This window comes from Protopterus annectens, chromosome 9.part0 (genome assembly GCF_019279795.1).
Source record: "Protopterus annectens isolate FY-2018-M chromosome 9.part0, PAN1.0, whole genome shotgun sequence".
Lineage (NCBI taxonomy): Eukaryota > Metazoa > Chordata > Ceratodontiformes > Protopteridae > Protopterus > Protopterus annectens.
The window spans coordinates 1,734,757,342-1,734,777,893 of record NC_056743.1 but is presented as its reverse complement, the minus strand read 5'-3'; the positions used below and the strand labels follow the sequence as shown (position 1 = coordinate 1,734,777,893).

General features: G+C 34.4%; 1 protein-coding gene across 1 annotated transcript in view; it reads right to left on the bottom strand.

Moving 5' to 3' along the window:
- Positions 1-20,552, bottom strand: part of LOC122812233 (adhesion G protein-coupled receptor E2-like) — a 1,024,993-nt gene that overhangs the window by 688,379 nt on the left and 316,062 nt on the right. The window contains exon 5 of the mRNA XM_044084590.1: positions 16,402-16,569. Coding sequence (XP_043940525.1) covers positions 16,402-16,569 — 168 coding nt within the window. The remainder of the gene's footprint in view (positions 1-16,401; positions 16,570-20,552) is intronic.

Sequence of the window (20,552 nt, the reverse complement as noted above, 5' to 3'; positions counted from 1 at the left end):
TATCCCATATATATGCTATTTCTGCATTTCTAGGTATTGCTGTCATGGCTTAGTGGTTTAGTACCTTGCCTCTAGTGCATGGTATCCTGGGTTCGAATCTACCCACTGATTTTTAATTTTCATGACAGAAATGAGTTGAGGACCTGTCAAACAAACATGCCATAAGCACTTTTAAGCACTTAAAAGCAGGTCTGCGCTTGTTTGCGCGGAGGTAATGCATGCGCACTGGTAGTTAGCTTGTGGGATGGCGCAAACGGTGTGCACTGGGATAAACCTTAACTGGCTAGTGACACACATGTTGAGCTAAGCACAGCTAGTTGCAAACAGTTTCAGCCTGTTAAACTGGTGCTTAGCAATGGGCATACCGATTGCAGCTTTTTAAACACTACGCAGCTACAGGCACTGTGTCTCACAGCAGCTTAGCTATCGGTACATTTCTAATTATTTTTATTATTGTGTTACTTCAATATGTATGCTCCATTTCATTCCATTTTACAAAAGGGTATACTTTTACATTTGGACAATACTGTCAGGGGCTTTTTTAGTGCTTATTTACAAAAAAAAAAGGTTGTTGTGTGGGCTCAAACCCTGCCTGCCTATTCTTAAGTCGGCAACTCTACTGCTAAGCTATTTCTTCTTGGCTTACTTTGCATATGTAGTTCTCATATCCTTTTCCACCATTGCTAACTGCAGTTGCGCTAGTAGCACACCCGCGCACACGAGCGCACACAGTAGCACACATTTACGGGGTTAAAAAAATAAAACAGTTTTTATTTTCATTTTATAGCCTCTGTTCACTTTGTACACTGATGGTCTGTGGGGGAATGTGTTGTGTAGTGTGTTTGTTTACATTTCCATGGCTTCTCTCGTGGCTGCTTACTTTCAGCCATTATACACTTACGGGGGCGTGTCCGCATGCAGGGCTTAGCCTACGGACACGCCCCCTACTCTCTTACACGGACCGTGTAAGAGTTACAGTGTGATTCAGCATGCCTCATGCACCTCATGCATATGCATGACATGCTGACATCACACCGTTTAACTGCAGCCTCCGTGTAAGAGTTATAACTCTTACACGGAGGCTTCCTGAATCTGGCCCCAGATCTTTTTTCTTTATTTTCAAAGGGCTTTAAATTTGTTCCAACTAAAATACCTGACATAGCTAGAGTAATGGTTGATTTGCAGTTATATTTAAGAAAATTAAATTTAAGCATCTTGTTTTCAGGGAAGTCCCCTAATATTGTGTTAAAAGATACTCTTAAAAGAAGTAGCACCCTTAATCCTCCTTTGCATCCCTTGGTTTCTGCTTATGAAAATTTAGTAAAAGATGATTTATACAAGGTTTGGGGAGAAAAAAGAAAATTGTTCAACAACTTAACTTTCAATGAGAAAAGTTTGTTGAACAATTTGAAGGAAGGCAAAGGTATAAGAATCATGACTCCAGACAAGGGTGGGGGTGTTGTTTTATACAGGTTGGAAGACTATATTAATGACATGCAAAGTATTTTATTTATAACAGACAACTACTCTTCATGTTCCAAAAATGAGATAAACATTTCATACAGCAGAATAGATAGTTATCTTTATGAATATTTAATGGACAAGAGAATTTCCAGTGATGACTATGATTTTCTGATTAATAAATATCCAAAAATTCCGGTGATTTTTGGAATACCTAAGGTGCACAAAAGTTTAAAGAAACCACCATTTAGACCTATTGTAGCAGCTGCTGGTTCGAAAACCCATAACATGGCAGTTTATGTGGATAAGAAACTAAAGCATATTATGAATAAATGTCCCCATTTATTAAAGGATTCATGGAATTATTTAGAGCATATCAGTAAGGACTTATGGTCAGTGGATACTTCTTTCCTCACTATAGATGTGCAGGAACTTTTTTCCTGTATTCCAAAAAATGAAGACTTTTGTCTATTTGAGGAGGTGCTTTTCAAATATTCTTCTTTGACTACTGATGAAAATGTGCTTATATGTGAGATGAGCATCATATTGGAGAATAATTATATATTCTTTGAAGAAGAATATTTCCAGCAGCTTAAGGGAGTGGCTATGGGCGCAGCCTGCACCCCACTATATGCTAACCTTGTCCTTTTGGGCTGGGAATACAAGTATGTTTTTCAAAATGAGTTGTTTTCTACTAATGTGACCTACTATGGCAGATTTTTGGATGATATTTTTATTTTATGGAAAGGAAGTAAAGAAAAAATAATATAATTTGTTCAATATTTAAATTCCACTACAGATTATTTGAGGTTTACGTATCAGTTTGATGAACAGGAAATCAATTTTCTAGATACTAAGATTATTAAAGACCATAATGGTTTTATCTCCAAAATCTACCATAAAAACACATTTTGTAACAATTACTTGCATTATACTAGCCATCACCCTATTTATCAGAAAAAAAGTATCATAAAAGGCCAAGCCATAAGAATTGCTAGGATGACAACTGTGAGGGATGATGTCATAGCAGAATTTAGAAATTTGAGGGACATGTTTCTAGATAGAGGATACCCAAGTGACTTTATTGACCCCATACTGAAGGATGTTTTAGATAAATGGGGTAATACTTATGTACCTTTATTAGGCACTGGTGGGGGCAGCATACAGCAAAAATCTATAGAGACATCATTGCAGTCTGTGCCCAATTTTCAGCAAGCATGTGTAGTGCAGTATAATCCTTTATATTTCCAGATCAAAGGAATCTTGACAAGAAATTGGAACATTTGCAGAACTAATACTGATGTTTTTCATACCCTGGGTGATAAACCCATTTTTTCTACTAAGGTGGGGTTCAATCTTAAGTCTTTATTAGAGACAGGTAGTAGTTGTAGTACTAAACATGATAAAAGATATGGAAGTAGACCATGTGGGAGGTGTTCTTATTGTTCATATATATTGCAAGACACTTCTATCTCCCTTGATAATAAAAACAAAAGTCATGTTTTCTTAAAAAGTGGTAGTTGTTATTCTAACAAACTAGTTTATATAGCCATCTGCAGCACCTGTTCCTCCTTCTGTGTAGGCAAAACAGAGAGAATGTTTAAAACTAGAATATATGAGCATCTCTATGATATCAAAAATAAAAAAAATACTAATGCTTTATATAAGCATAGCATTACATGTGAGGTTATTTATGCTTCAGGTTTGGCATTCTTGAATTTGTAACTGTTGAAACAAGGGGTGGGGATTGGCAAAATGTATTATATAAGAAAGAGTTAATGTGGCAGTTAACATTAGCTGCTGATTATCCACCTGGGCTCAATGAGCATATTACTATAATGCCAATTCTCAAAGAGAAGGCAAATCAAATCTAGCAATGTTTATAATATTTGTCATAACCAAGTGTTAAAGTGGTAATATTTTGGTACTATTTTGGTACTAATTTTGTACTATTTTAAGGTTATGTCATGTGGACATGGTCATTTATGATGAAATTATTTATTTTATCTAAATTGTGACTTGTTTGTAGCTTCAGTATGTCCTTTTCCCATAAATGGAATTGGTTGGTTTAGAACCAATGGCAGACCAGCAACTTGTATTTAAATGTATAATTCACAATGGTAGTTTGTTCTGAAGAAGTCATACTTATTGATGAATGTGCTTAACTTGTTTGTTTTATTATTTTTATATTAAATCAAGACTGTGGACTCGCAACACTGTGCTCTTTTATTTTTCTTGGTTTGGTGTGAGCACTTGTAGTACCAACTTGTTTTACATTAATAAACAATGTTTTTTAATAAACTTTCTGAGCTGTCCTTAATAAAGACAACACAGAAATGTTATATAAAAAAATAACACGTTTATTGAGGTAGGACAGCAGACAGCATGGACACAATTTCCTACTCTGACATAGTAAAAGTGCTGTACAACCTGGGAATTAAACCCTGTGTCACTCACTGGATTGCCAGCTGGCTCACAGATAGGATGCAGATAATCAGAATAGGAGAAATTACCTCCCCTATGAAACCAGTCACCAGTGCTGGGACCACTCCTGCTTGACATCTACTTTTCTGAAGTAAAAGACAACACCAAAGGGCTCTAGCTGACAAAGTTTGCAGACGACTGCAAGCTAAGAGCAGTCATTGAATCCCCAAATGACTTAGCCATCCTGTAGGAAGGTTTGCCTCAAATAAATAACTGGTGTCAAAATCATGGTCTGAAATGAAATGCCAAAAATGTGTCCATGGAATGTCATCTACTCCAGGGGCCTAGCACATGACAATACCCCCCTAAGAGGTGACCCAGTTGTACAGGATTTGTGAACCCATGTTGACAGCGACATAACATTTAACCAACACGTGTCTATTGTTGCAGGAAAGTATCACACAGCTTATAAACAAAGGGACTGTGTCTAGGTCTAGGGCTGTCACTGTCCCCCTCATTAATTTAGTCATTGAATATAATGCTCCCTTTAGCATGTATCTGTCAAGACACATGCAACAACTGGAATGCCCACAGCGATACCTTAGTAAAAGGATACAAGACCTAAACAACATGTCCTACATGGACCAACTCAAAGCACTTCCACTATGCACTCTGTCCTACAGACGTCTAAGAGGTGACCTTGGTCTAGTATGCAAGACATCTTCCGACCCAATGCTGATAGATTTGCTGCACATCATCAAGTCAAATCGCATCAGTATAACTTAGTCTAGGAATCTAAACCTCTTCTGCAACACCAACAGAATGGTTTGGAAGGATAAGTATCTCTCACACGGAATACCATTGCTATGGAACAGACTCCACATAAAACAAAAATCATCCCTATCCATTTTCAAAAGCAGCTTTATTCTATGGATGGAAAACAGAAAATTTACCCCTGGAATTCCCCCTGTACTACTAAAGGACGTAGCAGCTCCTAAATGCTTTAGCCCAAACATGGGAACCCACATATTTCCTATGGTATGATCCCAGTTATTCTCATTCAGGGTAATATATAATTATTGACCATGGGATAGTAAGGACAGTCTGTAACCAAATGTTATTTTGAGCACAAGTAGGAATCTGGATATGCTTAAAATGGCCCACAAGGGTAGCTAAACTAGTAGTTACTTATGAACCTATAAAAAGAATATACTGATAATTTATTGCTTTAACAAAACAGAACAGTTTGACAGTTTACAAGCTGTCATTAAGTGACCTGATGACTTACAGACAGTTGCAAACTGTCTAAATGTCAAACTCTTTTATTATTATTATTATTATGATTATGATTTTTTTTTTATAGAAAGATCAGTAGACTGCTTATAATGTATCTTTCTTACTTTTTATTGGTCCTCTGCTATCCAGGCAGAGATCCGCATCCACTCTGGGTTTCCCAGCTGCTGCTAATCCCTGAACTTACTCCGTATCTGATGGGGCCAGTTCTGGCACCTAAGGGCATAAGGGTCTATATTAAAAGATGGAAGAGGTGTTTCAGCGAACACCTCTTGGTCGACATGTAATGAGCGAATGCACTAAAGTGCAAATGCTCAAAACAGCGATTTCTTTCCCTGGGAAAGAAATCACTAGCACAAACACACACACACACACACACACACACACACACACACACACACACACACACACACACACACACACACTTTCAAACATTACATGCCCCCCACATCCCCTCAACTAAATATACCAGCTCCGAGATCGCACTACAGTGAGGAAAGTCGCAAACACATGGGGATGGCCAAGCGATTTCTTTCCCAGAGAAAGAAATCGCTGTTTTGAGCATTCACGCTTTAGTGCATTCACTCATTACATGTCGACCAAGAGGTGTTCGCTGAAACACCTCTTCGGTCTTTTGTTATAGACCCAGGGAATAACGAGGGCCTTGACCATACACATTCTATTTTTTACAGTCTACTCACTTTTCTCAACCCATCCCCAGTACTCATCGACACATGTCTAAGGACAACTCCTCTCTTTGGATCACACATTCCCTTAGGTAGTATCATAGGGTGGGCATGCACAATCCTCCCTACCACTCTGTCAGTCACTCAAGCTGCTAATCCAACCAAGGTCACCCAGGCAGTAGTCAAGACATTATCTTCCTACATCACTGGAACCACTCTGTTTGCAAAGTATCCCTGAAACAGGACAACACTGTTCCTTTTCAAGCAGTGAAGCTGGAAATGACTCAGTAAAGCAGACTGACTTTGCTCTGGTGAAGCTGTTGCCTTAACAAGAAGAAACTAAAGCAGATGCTTATATTTTCAAGAAGAAGGGGGAAATCAAAATCTTCTATGGTGGACTCCTGGAAACTAATTTTATTAGAATGAAAGATATGAAGAGTTTGAGTCTTAAATATGTGGAGGCTGTTAGTCATGTAGGTGGGTCTACTACAAGTGCCTGCGTGCTGTTAGCTCATGACATACTTGTTCACTGCCGCTTGCTTGAAAAGGTAAGTGTTCCAGTTCCTACTAGCTTGGTCTTATTAAAGTTTTTATACCTCGTAACAGGCAACCCTATTGAACTGACTATCTCTACCAGAGCCCTTATTCTAACCCTTAAATTTCCACCCTGTTCCTAATGTGATTCCTAATTCCCTAAGTCTAAAACTGCAATCACCTGCCCTAAACCAAAAATCGTCAATTGCTCCCTAAACCAAAACAGCCAACCCCTTCCCTAAACCAAAATTTCCCTCTCACTCCCTAACCCACCTCTCCAGCCACCTTCACTAAACCTAAATTCCCTGATCACTCCCTAACTATAAATCCCTTCCTGCTCCATAACCCTAAAACTCCTCTTCTGCTCTCCCTTCCCCATCCCTAATCCTGAAGTCCTCCACTTGCTCCCTAACCTTGAATTCCCCCACCCACTCCCTCCACATGGCTGTTGCACTTATCTCACTCAGAGTTAAATAATGTATTCAGTTATGGGGGAGCAGCTACAAGAATGGATGCCTGTGCAAGCTACAATATGCTCAAGTCCCTGAGTTCAGTACAGTGGTCTTTAAGAGACCTTGTGCTTGTGGAAGAGCTAATGTAGCTCTAGAGTGACACTCTACAATCCCCAGAATTTTCAAATGACACTGCAACTGATGCAATTTATTTTACAAAGAAATGTTTTCTCCGACTATCTACTGCTGTGCCTCTCCAAGGATGGTGGCTCATCTGACATGTTCTGGCATGAATCTAATACATAATGGGAGAACTATATAACAGCAATCACAGCAGCTCATTAAAAATATTGTAACCTACAGCTGCAAAGACAGTGTTTACCTAAACTAAACATCCTGAAATCAGTGATTTATTACTCTTATTTACAAATCAAGTCTTTGTCTGCTTATGGACCTAAAATTATTCCACTGTCTAACAAAACATGCTGAAAGAACAAAAAAAATGCCCAAAATGTAAAAGGGTGAAAAAGTAATTTTTACTTGTTTTGCACCCTTGTACTCCTGATGTGGGGTCAAGCCCCCCACACCCCGAATATACATATATATATATATATATATATATATATATATATATATATATATATATGTATATTTATACATATATGTGTGTGTGTGTGTATATATATATATATATATATATATATATATATATATATATATATATATATATATATATATATAGATATATTGATATATATATATATATATATATATATATATATATATATTATCAACTCGAAAAAGGGAGAAATCTTCAAAAACAAGTGAGTAATTGATGGCACACACTTAGAAACTGTAAAGGTAATGATTTTCTATGAAAAATGGAGTTTGGCATTATGCTTTTCATCTTCTGTTTCTTCATGCTATTGATACTTCAGCAATTCCTCCTCAAGCATGTGTAGGGGAGCCCAAACAACCATATTTTATTTAAAATTATACATTGCAAAATAGCACTTAATTTGGTTCTAAGCAGAAAAAAAAAACATTTTGTATGATTATATTGTATCAAAGGTCTGTAAAAGATGCAAGATGTATGCTATACAGAGCTGAGCAGTGGCACGTTAATGAAAAAAAAAAGAAAATGTATTTAAGCAATATATATATATATATATATATATATATATATATATATATATATATATATATATATGTATATATTTACTAATTTTGAAAGAACATATTGGATTCCCAAAAAGACGTTTAATACAAGAACACGTTAAACAGTGAGGAGTTTGATCACCAACTGTGACTTCTTCAGACTGAATAATGCTATTAAGACAAACCAACATATTTAAACTACTAATGCACCAATCACATATTAAATAACATTCAAATAAATTAACCCCTTTAATGCTTTAAATCTTTTCACTTTAAATAAGCACCAGAATCATCCTTATTATTTAGTCCTGGTGGAAAACAGGCATTTAACCTAACTTGCCATCTGTGTTCACACCAGCTAAGCTCATCTTCAGCATCAAATAATTTGTCATAATTAGGTACATCTTCGAAAACAAGAAACTAAAATTCACCATACACTTCTTATTAGAATAATGTTTAGCAATAGCATATTTTGTGTCACCTATCTCCACAGCAAGCTTATGCTCGTATAATCGTTTGTAAAGTTCCCTGCTGGTACGTCCTACATAAAATGAGGGGCACGACTGGCACATTATTGCATAAACCACAAATTTACTTTTACAAGTGAAATAATTCCTAAATTTATAAATAAAATCATTTATATTAACTTCTAAACTGTCAGTTAATAAATAATTACACAACCTACAGTTAAAACATTTATGCATCCCAAATTTCACAACAGTAGTTGTTTTGCACTTATTAAGCTTACTTTGAAAATAATTTTTAAAACTCTTCCCCTTATTATTTATAAAAGTATGTTGAATATCTAACATCTTTTATTTCAGTAGAACTTTGTAAAATTTTTCAATTATTCCTAATAATATTCCTTATAGAAATACTATCAACACTGTTACTAACTTGCATCGAAACTTTATACTCATTGGCATTTCCTTTTCGTTTATTTAAACTAATATTATTGTGCCTTACTCCATCTATTTTTTCAAGAGAAGAAGTTAATATTTCAATAGGATAACCCCTTGAAAAAACTTATCACAAACAGCTCTACTTTCAACATGAAAATCACTGTCTTTCTTAGTAAGCCTATTTACAAGCATCAGCTGACTATCTACAATATTGTCTTTCATTCTTTTTGGATGCAAATACTATAGTGTAAATAGGAGTTGTTATGAATTTCTTTTTTATATATTTTGGTAAATAACCTATTTCCATCTTTCGATACTATGACATCCAAAAATTTTATACGATTTTTATTAACCTCAGCAGTTAACTTTAAATAGGTATTAATACTATTTAAATAAGTAATTAATTCATTAATACTATTAGCATCATCTCTCTATAAAAGAAACATGTCATCAATAAAACATGTAAAAAATATAATACTCGCATTAAATTTACTGATTAAAATACTGACCTTTTCCCGACCTTGCATAAATAAGTTGGCATAACTAGGAGCCATAGCGGCTCCCATTCCCACATCATTGACTTGATGGTATGTGTTGTCACAAAATTCAAAAAAATTATAACTTAAATTAATATCAAGCATTTCCACCAACAAGTCAACCATATTACTTGAATAAATCTTAGAATTCAATAGTTCAAATCTAACAGTTTCAAGCCCTATTTCATTAGGAATCACAGTATAAAAAGACTGAATGTCTAAAGTAACCATTAAATCATCAGACAAAATATTCAGAGTCTCAGTTTTATTTTTGAAATCAAAAGTGTTTGAGATAAACGTGATTCTTGTCTCCACTACTTTTTGTAAGTGTCTATCTGCGATAATGGCTAAAGCCTCCACTTTACTTTTAACACTAAACACTGTAGGTCTTAACGGTGGATCCTCCAAACATTTATGTAACTTAAGAAGACCAAAGATACAACTTAATTTCGGGCTGTCTGTTCTAAGAAAGTTTCTAACGGATTCAGTAATCCTATTGGTATAGAACCATTCTTCAGTAATAAAATCAATTAAAGAAAAAGATTTTTTGACTTCACTAAGTGAAGTCTTCTTAAAATACCTGGTATCAGACAACATATCTTACATTCATAAGTGGCTCTATTGAGAACAACCAAGGCCCCCCTTTGTCAGCTTTAGTTATTAAGATTTCATCATTATTAAGCAAATCTTTGAAAACCTTATTTTCACTAAAACTTAAATTATAATACTTGTGGAAAGGTTTGGTGTCAAGCATTTCTATCAGATGTAATTCAGATGTCATTAAAATAATTTCACATTCTTTTTTTAAAGGTGGGTTAAAAATACTAGGTTTTCTAAATTCATTAGTTACATTAACATTATCATTAAATAACAGTGAAAAATTCAGTTTTCTAACATAATCTCTAAGACAGTTGATAATTTCACATTTGTCAGCTCTTTTACTTAGCACAAAATTCCATCCTTTTGACAAAACAAAACACATTTCCGCATTTAGTGGAAATTAAGATAAGTTCACCACTTTAAAACTGTGATCAACAGTGCCTAATATCTCCTTTGTTGGTTGCTCCCTTTTCTCCAATTCCTCTGGTAAAAGTTGTCCTGTGATTCCTGTTGTTCAATTGACGGTTGGCAGATGTAACTTCGGCCCACGTTCTCTTGCCTTGTTCCCCCTGCTAATATACCAAAATCAGCTGTTGTGCTGGGTCAACTTGAAAATTTGAAACATTGCCCTGTGTGGCAACATTAGAAATGTTAGTTGACCATTTTGTACTGAAGAGGTAACATTAGCATTGCAATTAGCCCCATTTTTGGCTGGAAAATGCTCCAACCTCCTCACCTGATTCTCCTAGCTAGAAACACAGTTCATATTAACTTCCTAATTGTCAGAAGCATTCTGATTGGGTGTAGCTCCCTGTTGCTCAGTTCCTGAAACTTGATAGGCTACACCTCATTCGTATTCATCTTTATCACGAAGAAACTTTTTTGTTTTTCTTTTCTTGAGAATCTCATTTTCTTTAATAATTTTTTCCTGAATAGAACAAAACTTTGCCTCAAAGTTCTCATTAGAGATGGTGTCCTTTAGATGAAAAAAGGCATTCTGAATCTTATTGTTAAGAGCTTTTATTTTTTGCCTATTGTGCACAGTTAGCATCTCTACTTACTGAAGACCAGTTTTTTTTTTTATTTAAATCAATCCATCTTTTAATAAAATCCCTATCAATAACATCCACAGTAAGCATAACAGTGATTCGTAAACCTTTTGGAACTCTTCCACTCTGCAAACAATTTTCAAAATATAAATTGTCCCACTGCAACATTTTGAGCTTTAACAAATCATTTTTTAAAGCAGAAAAAAGCTCAAAACAGTTAGTGACATTACTATTGCCAGTATTAGTTCCTCTTAGGTTAGAAAAAGGATCAATTGGCGGAGCTAAACAGCTTGCCAAAACCTCATCCTTCCTACTGGCTGTACTTGCCATCACATTACTGTTTGATGTAACAGAACTTTTACAGTTCGATGCAATGACATTTCCTTCTCAGCTGCAGATAACCGCTCCACTTGAAGTCTCATTTAAAGTACATCCTGATGGAAGAATCAGAAAACTCAATCCACTCAGGACATCCATAACATATAATAAAAAAATATACAAAAAAAATATACTAAAACGTTCCAAATAAACAAAATAAAAATAAAAGAACGTATTGGATTCCCAAAAAGACATTTAATACAAGAACACATTAAACAGTGAGCGCTTTCATCACCAACTGTGACTTCTTCGGACTGAATAATGCTATTAAGACAAATCAACATATTTAACCTACTAATGCACCAATCACATATTACATAACATTCAAATAAATTAACCCCTTCAATGCTTTAAACCTTTTTGCTTTAAATAAGCAACAAAATCATCCCTATTATTTAGTCCTGGCGGAAAACAGGCATTTAACCTAACTTGCCATCTGTATTCACACTAGCTAAGCTCATCTGCAGCATCAAATAATTTGTCATAATTAGATACATCTTCCAAAACAAGAAACTTAAAATTCACCGTATGCTTCTTATTAGAATAATGTTTAGCAATAGCATTTTTTGTGTCACCTATCTCCACAGCATGCTTACGCTCGTATATTCGTTTGTAAAGTTCCCTGCTGGTACGTCCTACATAAAATGAGGGGCATGACTTTCACATTATTGTATAGACCACGAATTTACTTTTACAAGTGAAATAATTCCTAAATTTATAAATAAAACCATTTATATTAATTTCTAAACTATCAGTTAATACATAATTACACAACCTACAGTTAAAACATTTATGCATCCCAAATTTCACAACAGAAGTTGTTTTGGGCTGATTAAGCTTACTTTAAAATAATTTTTAAAACTCGTCCCCCTCTTATTTATAAAAGTAGGTTGAATATAACACTTATCTTTTATTTCACTAGAACTTTGCAAAAGGTTTAAAGCATTGAAGGGGTTAATTTATTTGAGTGTTATGTAATATGTGATTGGTGCATTAGTAGTTTAAATATGTTGGTTCGTCTTAATAGCATTATTCAGTCCAAAGAATTTACAGTTGGTGATGAAAGCGCTCACTGTTTAATGTGTTCTTGTATTAAACGTCTTTTTGGGAATCCAATATGTTCTTTTATTTTTATTGTGTTTATTTGGAATGTTTTAGTATATATTTTTTGTATATTTTTTTATTATATGTTATGGATGCCCTGAGTGGATCGAGTTTCTGGTTCTTCCATCAGGATGTACTTTAAATGAGACTTCAAGTGGAGCGGTTATCTGCAGCTGAGAAGGAAATGTCATTGCATCGAACTGTAAAAGTTCTGTTACATCTAACAGTAATGTGATGGCAAGTACAGCCGGTAGGAAGGATGAGGTTTTGGCTAACTGTTCTGAGCTTTTTTCTGCTTTAGAAAAGGATTTGTTAAAGCTCAAAAGGTTGCAGTGGGAAAAAATTATATTTTGAAAATTGTTTGCAGAGTGGAAGAGTTCCAAAAGGTTTAAGAATCACTGTTATGCCTACTGTGGATGTTATGGATAGTGATTTTATTAAAAGATGGATTGATTTAAATAAAAACACTGGTCTCCAGTAAGTGAAGATGCTAACTGTGCACAATAGGCAAAAAATGGAAGCTCTTAACAATAAGATTCAGAATGCCTTTTTTCATCCAAAGGACACAGTCTCTATTGAGAACTTTGAGGTGAAGTTTTGTTCTATTCAGGACCAAATTATTAAAGAAAATGAGATTCTCAAGAAAAGAAAAACAAAAAAGCTTTTTCGTGATAAAGATGAATAAGAACATGGTGTAGCCTATCAAGTTTCAGGAACTGAGCAACAGGGAGCTACACCCAATCAGAATGCGTCTGACAATCAGGAAGTTAATATAAACTGTGTTTCTAGCAAGGAGAATCAGGTGAGGAGGTCGGAGCATTTAGCGGCCAAAAATGGGGCTAATTGCAACGCTAATGTTACCTCTTCAGTACAAAATGGTCAACTAAACATTTCCAATGCTGCCACACAGGGCAATGTTTCAAATTTTCAAGTTGGCCTGGCACAACAACCGATTTTGGTATATCAGTAGGGGGAACAAGGCAAGAGAGCGTGGGCCCAAGTTACAACTGCCAACTGTCAATCGAACAACAGGAATCGTAGGATCAACTTTCGCCAGAGGAACTGGAGAAAAGGGAGAAACCAACAACGGAGATAGGTACTGTTGATCACAGTTTTAAAGTGGTAGACTTATCTTCATTTTCACTAAATGCGGATATGTGTTTTGTTTTGTCAAAAGGATGGAATTTTGTGCCAAGTAAAAGAGCTGACAAATGTGAAACTATCAATTGTCTTAGAGATTATGTTAGAAAACTGAAATTTTGTTATTTAATAATAATGTTAATGTAACTAATGAATTTAGAAAACCTAGTAGGTTTTATAAGAAGACTTCACTTAGTGAAGTCAAAAAATCTTTTTCTTTAATTGATTCTATTATTGAAGAATGGTTCTATACTGATAGGATTACTGAATCTATTAGAAAAGTTAATAGAATAGACAGCCCAAAATTAAGTCTTATCTTAGGTCTTTTGAAGATACATAAATGTTTGGAGGATCCACCGTTAAGACCAATAGTGTCTAATGTTAAAAGTAAAATTGAGGCTTTAGCCATTTATGCATATAGACACTTACAAAAAGTGGTGGAGACAGGAATCGTGTTTATCTCAGACACTTGATTTCAAAAATAAAATTGAGACTGAATATTTTGTGTGATGATTTAATGGTTACTTTAGACATTCAGTCTTTATATATTGTGATTCCTAATGGAATAGGGCTTGAAACTGTTAGATATGAACTATTGAATTCTAAGATTTTTTCAAGTAATATGGTTGACTTGGTGGAAATGCTTGATATTATTTTAAGTTATCATTTTTTTTAATTTTGTGACAACACATACCATCAAATTAATGGAGTGGCAATGGGAGCCGCTATTTCTCCTAGTTATGCCAACTTATTTATGCAATGTTTGGATAGGGTCAATATTTTAAGCAGTAAATTTAATAAGAGTATTGTAATTTTTACACATTTTATTGATGACGTGTTTCTTTTATGGAGAGTGATGCTAATAGTCTTAATGAATTCATTACTTATTTAATTAGTATTAATACCTATTTAAAGTTTGCTGCTGAGGTTAATAAAAATAGTATAAAATTTTTGGATGTCATAGTATCAAAAAATGGAAATAAATTATTTACCAAAATATATAAAAAAGAAGTTCATAACAACTCCTATTTGCACTATAGTAGTATGCATCCAAAAAGAATGAAAGACAATTGTAGATAGTCAGTTGATGCATGTAAATAGGCTTACTAAGAAAGCAGTGATTTTCATGTTGAAAGTAGAGCTCTTTGTGATAAGTTTTTTTCAAGGGGTTATCCTGTTGAAATATTAACTTCTTCTCTTGAAAAAATAGATGGAGTAAGGCACAATAATATTAGTTTAAATAAACAAAAAGGAAATGCCAATGAGTATAAAGTTTCGATGCAAGTTAGTAACAGTGTTGATAGTATTTCTATAACGAATATTATTAGGAATAATTGGAAAACTTTGCAAAGTTCTAGTGAAATAAAAGATGTTAGATATTCAACCTACTTTTATAAATAAGAGGGGGAAGAGTTTTCAAAATTATTTTCAAAATAAGCTTAATAAGCCCAAAACAACTACTGTGGTGAAATTTGGGATGCATAAATGTTTTAACTGTAGGTTGTGTAATTACTTATTAACTGACAGTTTAGAAGTTAATATACATGGTTTTATTTACAAATTTAGGAATTATTTCACTTGTCAAAGTAAATTTGTGGTCTATGCAATAATGTACCAGTCATGCCCCTCATTTTATGTAGGACGTACCAACAGGGAACTTTACAAACGAATATACGAGCATAAGTGTGCTGTGGAGATAGGTGACACAAAAAATGCTATTGCCAAACATTATTCTAATAAGAAGTCTATGGTGAATTTTAAGTTAATTGTTTTGGAATATATACCTAATTATGACAAATTATTTGATGCTGAAGATGAGCTTAGCTGGTGTGAACACATTTAGCAAGTTAGGTTAAATGCCTGTTTTCTGCCAGGACTAAATAATAGGGATGATTTTGCTGCTTATTTAAAGCGAAAAGGTTTAAAGCATTGAAGGGGTTAATTTATTTGAATGTTATGTAATATGTGATTGGTGCATTAGTAGTTCAAATATGTTAGTTTGCCTTAATAGCATTATTCAGTCTGAAGAAGTCACAGTTGGTGATGAAAGCACTCACTGTTTAATGTGTTCTTGTATTAAACATCTTTTTGGGAATCCAATACGTTCTTTTATTTTTATTTTGTTTATGTGGAATGTTTTAGTATATTTTTTTGTATATACTAATTTTGCTTTGAAATATCTTTAATTGTATTTGCAAAAAGGATGTCAAATCTAATTTTCTTTTTCTTTTTTCATTTTCTGAAATGCTTTTTTTTGTGGATGGTGCTCGGCTTAAAACTACAAATATTTTGGTATCCCAAATTAGTTTAAGTTTATGAAATGCATGAAAGAATACAAGCAGTCATTGTGAAACTGTGCTCTATGAGTTTAATAAAAAAAAAGTTAATACATGCACTTATTGTGCATTTTATCCTTTCACGTTGTCTATAAATAGGATATTTGCTAAACTTAAAATAGCCTGCAAAGGGCAGGGAGCCTAATATTCACATATGAACACATTTATAAAAACTAAAGATGGAAAGTAAACAGTGAAAATGAAAAACAGAGAAAAGATCAAATATAAAAAAATATTTCTCATTAGTGTAATATTTTCTTCCAACCTACCAGAAGGAAATATGTGTTACAGTTCAAGCTAAGTTTTACATTTACATGAAATTTAGTATATGGTAAATCTTAAACTTACTGTTTCATCTAGAGCCATTAGTACAGAAAAGCTGCTTAAATGGTTACATTTACATGTTATGTGCGTTGTATTGGTATTTTCCTCAGAACATCCTTCTGTAGACCAGCCACTTATGTTTTTTCCACCATTTTTCCAGAAGACACATTTAGATGGTTTCCGTTCATTAACCTGTTAAAATGATTGGAGAATTAATGCCATAACCCATTTTAAGTACCACAGATATGATTATCTTAGTAAACTTGACATGATAAATTCCAAGTGTATTTGTATTGGTTTTGTACTGTATGGAGTCAGAGTAAGAAATCTAGAGTATATATATATATATATATATATATATATATATATATATATATATATATACACACACACCAACCCCATGGTCGCATCATCTTGAAGAAGTGGGACATTTCCCCCAAATAGGGCATACACCTGGCACAACTCACTGACAGTGATTTCCTATGGAGGGACTGGAGGAACTCCATCAGCAAGTTGAAGCTAAGGCAGTCAAAGCTTGAGAGATCAAATTTGATCCACAAGTACGATAACTGATTTTAATGTGTTTTAATGTGTTAAATATATAGGCATTTACATATATATATATATATATATATATATATATATATATATATATATATATATTTTTTTTTTTTTTTTTTAATGGTACAGAAGGAGAAAAACTGCAGTCTTTTTCATTCTATTAACTTAAAATGTTTCAGAAAGATGGTTGAGATGCACAGCTTTTTTTTGGGTGGGGTAGATATCTAGAAGATGGCTGCTTAATCCCATTGCTAATTTTGATTAACTTGCTTTCTGGATTTCTTTTTCATCAAAAGTACAGCTACAATGACAAGGGGTTTGTAGAAGAAAACAATGGAGGGTCTTGTTTGCATTTTATAAAATATCCTTTGAGAAACACTTCCACCTGATGTTGCCAATCTCAGTCCCTTTCTCCAATAAATACACCATTTAATTTGTTTGCCATTCTTTGTTCAGAATATACTGTAATTGTTTTTTTACACAATTTCAAAAATATTAGATGTTATTTTATTATTTGCATCATCTTACTTTCTTTACATCATTTTCACAGTGATAATCTGCCAACTAAATAATATTTACTAACATATGCCATTTGTCAATTCTGATAGTCTACAATTGGTTCAGACCATACACAAGCAATGGACAGAACCCAGGATATCCTCTTGCAAACAGTCACTCACTGCTCTGGTGATAGGGGTTATCTTTTCAAGCTAAATCCATTTATTTTCCTTGTTTTAATACCTTTCCCCAAACAGGGCTCTCTTTCTGACTTGGACACATGTTTAAAATGTTTATTGTCACCAACGTGGCCCTGCATACAAGTCAACTCCCACCATCCAGTTCCATAAACTGAAATAGCTGAAACTTTTTTTCAGTTTGTGCTGGCATATCTTCTGCATACAAGTTCCGATAGCTTGTTACCAATTGGCAATTAGCTCTGAAACACCCTCCAGTAGGCCATATCTGATGATCTGTGGCTAGGTCTTAATCTCTTGGGCCAACATCATGTTTATCATTGACCTAACACTCTTAGCCCAATAATAGCATCCAGTAGTGACTATATCAAATGTCAAAGTCCATTCCATTGTCAACATGGTTCATGTCCAAGTTATTTCCATTAGCTACTAGGTCAAAGCCTTCAGATTTCATCAGTCCTTCAGCTTGGTTAACAACTGCAAAATTATCCTAAGACACTAAGCTGTAGACTGTGTCTTACAGTTTATGGGCAGACCTTTTCTGTTGGCCAGCATCCTACTTGGCTTGAGCTACAAACAAAATACTCTTAATTATTTCAGTTGTTTACTTTTTCAAGTTGCTTTTTTAGTAGCTGGGTCCCAAGTCCAAGTTATTTACATTAGTAACTAAACAAACCTCTCAGTCTCTCAGTCTACTTTTGACTATATTTCAACCTTACAATATGCATTACTGCTTCTGGCAAAGTCCCAGGTCTAGCCCACACCTGTTTTTTCAAACCTTCCTTGGGTTTTGGCGACCAGGTTCCATATTCAGTTGACTTGATGCTGACTGGTACCTCACATTTCCAAGCCATTCAGCTTGTCAACTCTTTTATCTTTCATTTTGTTGAAACTACCCTATACATCATCTCTTTAGGTTTGCAAATGGACAGGAAAAATTGTTTTTGGCATGATACAAATGATGATGATGAAAATGGCTCTATTTACTTTTGCAACTCCATTAGAAATTATGCACAAGCAGATATTTCCATTACTAAATTATCTGGCTCTGTTCCTACTCAACACCAGGATAAATTATATCCAAAAACTTGGACAAATATCTCTTCATACTTTATATCTCATTACCATCCCTTCTTCACTCCCTTCCTCACATCTATTAATTTCTCTCCTCTAGTATTCTCACTAAATGTACCATAAGCCTGCTTTTCTCTCACTTTGTATTGCAATTCTTGTTTGTATTATACTAATTTGCCTTTAATTCCTCCATAAACTGGTTAAAATGTCTCTAAGTATTAAATCATTGTCATATAACCTGTATCTATTCTTAACCAATGTTTTCATATTATGTCTAATTTGGGATCAAGGCATTCTACTGAATGCCCGTTTCACCGAAAGTTAAATGGGCGAGCACACTTTCGTGACAGTGTGCTAAAAAAAAAAATTAACAAAATTAAAAAAAACACAGAAATCACGTTTATGCAGGGGGCAAGCCCCCCTGCCCCCCCCCACACTCTTATATTCTCACTCCAAGATCACACTACAGTGGGGAAAAGGGAATATTCTCTTATCCCCACTGTGCTACAATGTCAGCAACAGCCATTTCCCCATGTTTTCTTTTTAGCACACTGTAGTGAAAGTGCTTTTTTTGGTGAAAAAGCACTTTTGAGAAAGTGTGCTCGCCCATTTCACTTTCAGTGAAATGGGCATTCAGTTGAGTGTCCTAGACCCCTAATGTGATATACTTATTTAAAATGTATTTATTTTTGTATTATTTTTAAAGGCTGTAAAATTATTATTCTTGAAATATTTTGTAATACTTTGGAGCTTTTCTCCCTGGGTCACCACTGAAAATGTGCTCCTACCCAGTCAGAATTCCATGATCAATAAATAAATAAATAAATAAATGCATACATACATATTTTTTCTGAGACTATTTTTATTTGCCCCCTTCTTATTTCTATCTTTTTGCACTAATTCCCTAGAGTGATCACTTACCCTAATCTTAGAGATCAACCACTTCAGTCTGTTTGTCTTGCCATTCAGCCTGCTTTTTGGTACTTCTCTCTACTCACTGCAGCTTTTATATAGTCAGTATAAAAAGGAATGGATGCCAAAAATGCAGCAATCTCGACAGTCTGCATCTTTGTTTTCCACTCTGGCTCATGCTTCACAATTGTGTAAATTATTGTGTGCATCAATATTTTTATACAATGGAAATTTTGCTTGTTTTTTTTTTTTTACAGAATTTCAAAATGTATACATGCTTGAGGTATTCACTTTTATTACTATGTTTCCACTGTAAACTTGCCAAATAAATGAAATTCCTTCATGTATCCAAGTCATCATTTTATTTACATCTCAGTTGGTTTAGACTGTACTTCACCAGCCATGATGCTTCAGGATGCCATTCTCGATGGTGGACCACACAATTTTTCAAATCTTAACCAGCTAAGGAGATCCATTTCTGGCCCTGACATGTCATTCTTAATCCAACCCACCACTAGGTTCCTTTGTTGAATTGGTCCAGTATCCAAGAAGTTCCAAGAAATTTAGTCTTGCCAATTGTCCCCAGGACCAGACTGTTTCCTCAATGGGAATTTTGCCAACCCATCAGCAGAAGGTTCCATCTCCTGCCAGCCTATAGATGTTGTTCTTTGCTACCATTTGACAAATTACTTGACTTGCTCTGCTGAGCATCCTCTCAAGTGAAGCAGACTTCCATTCTTAGCCTTTGACCTACCTTTTGCCTTTATTGCATACTAGAACCTTATTTATTGTAATTGTGTATTTTGTATTGCAACAACCAAACCATAAATAAAGATAATATGCATAACAAATAAGCCAAATAACTCAAATTCAGCGATGAGACAATACAGTAGCATTTCTTAACAATGCATATATATAGAGAAATGTACTATA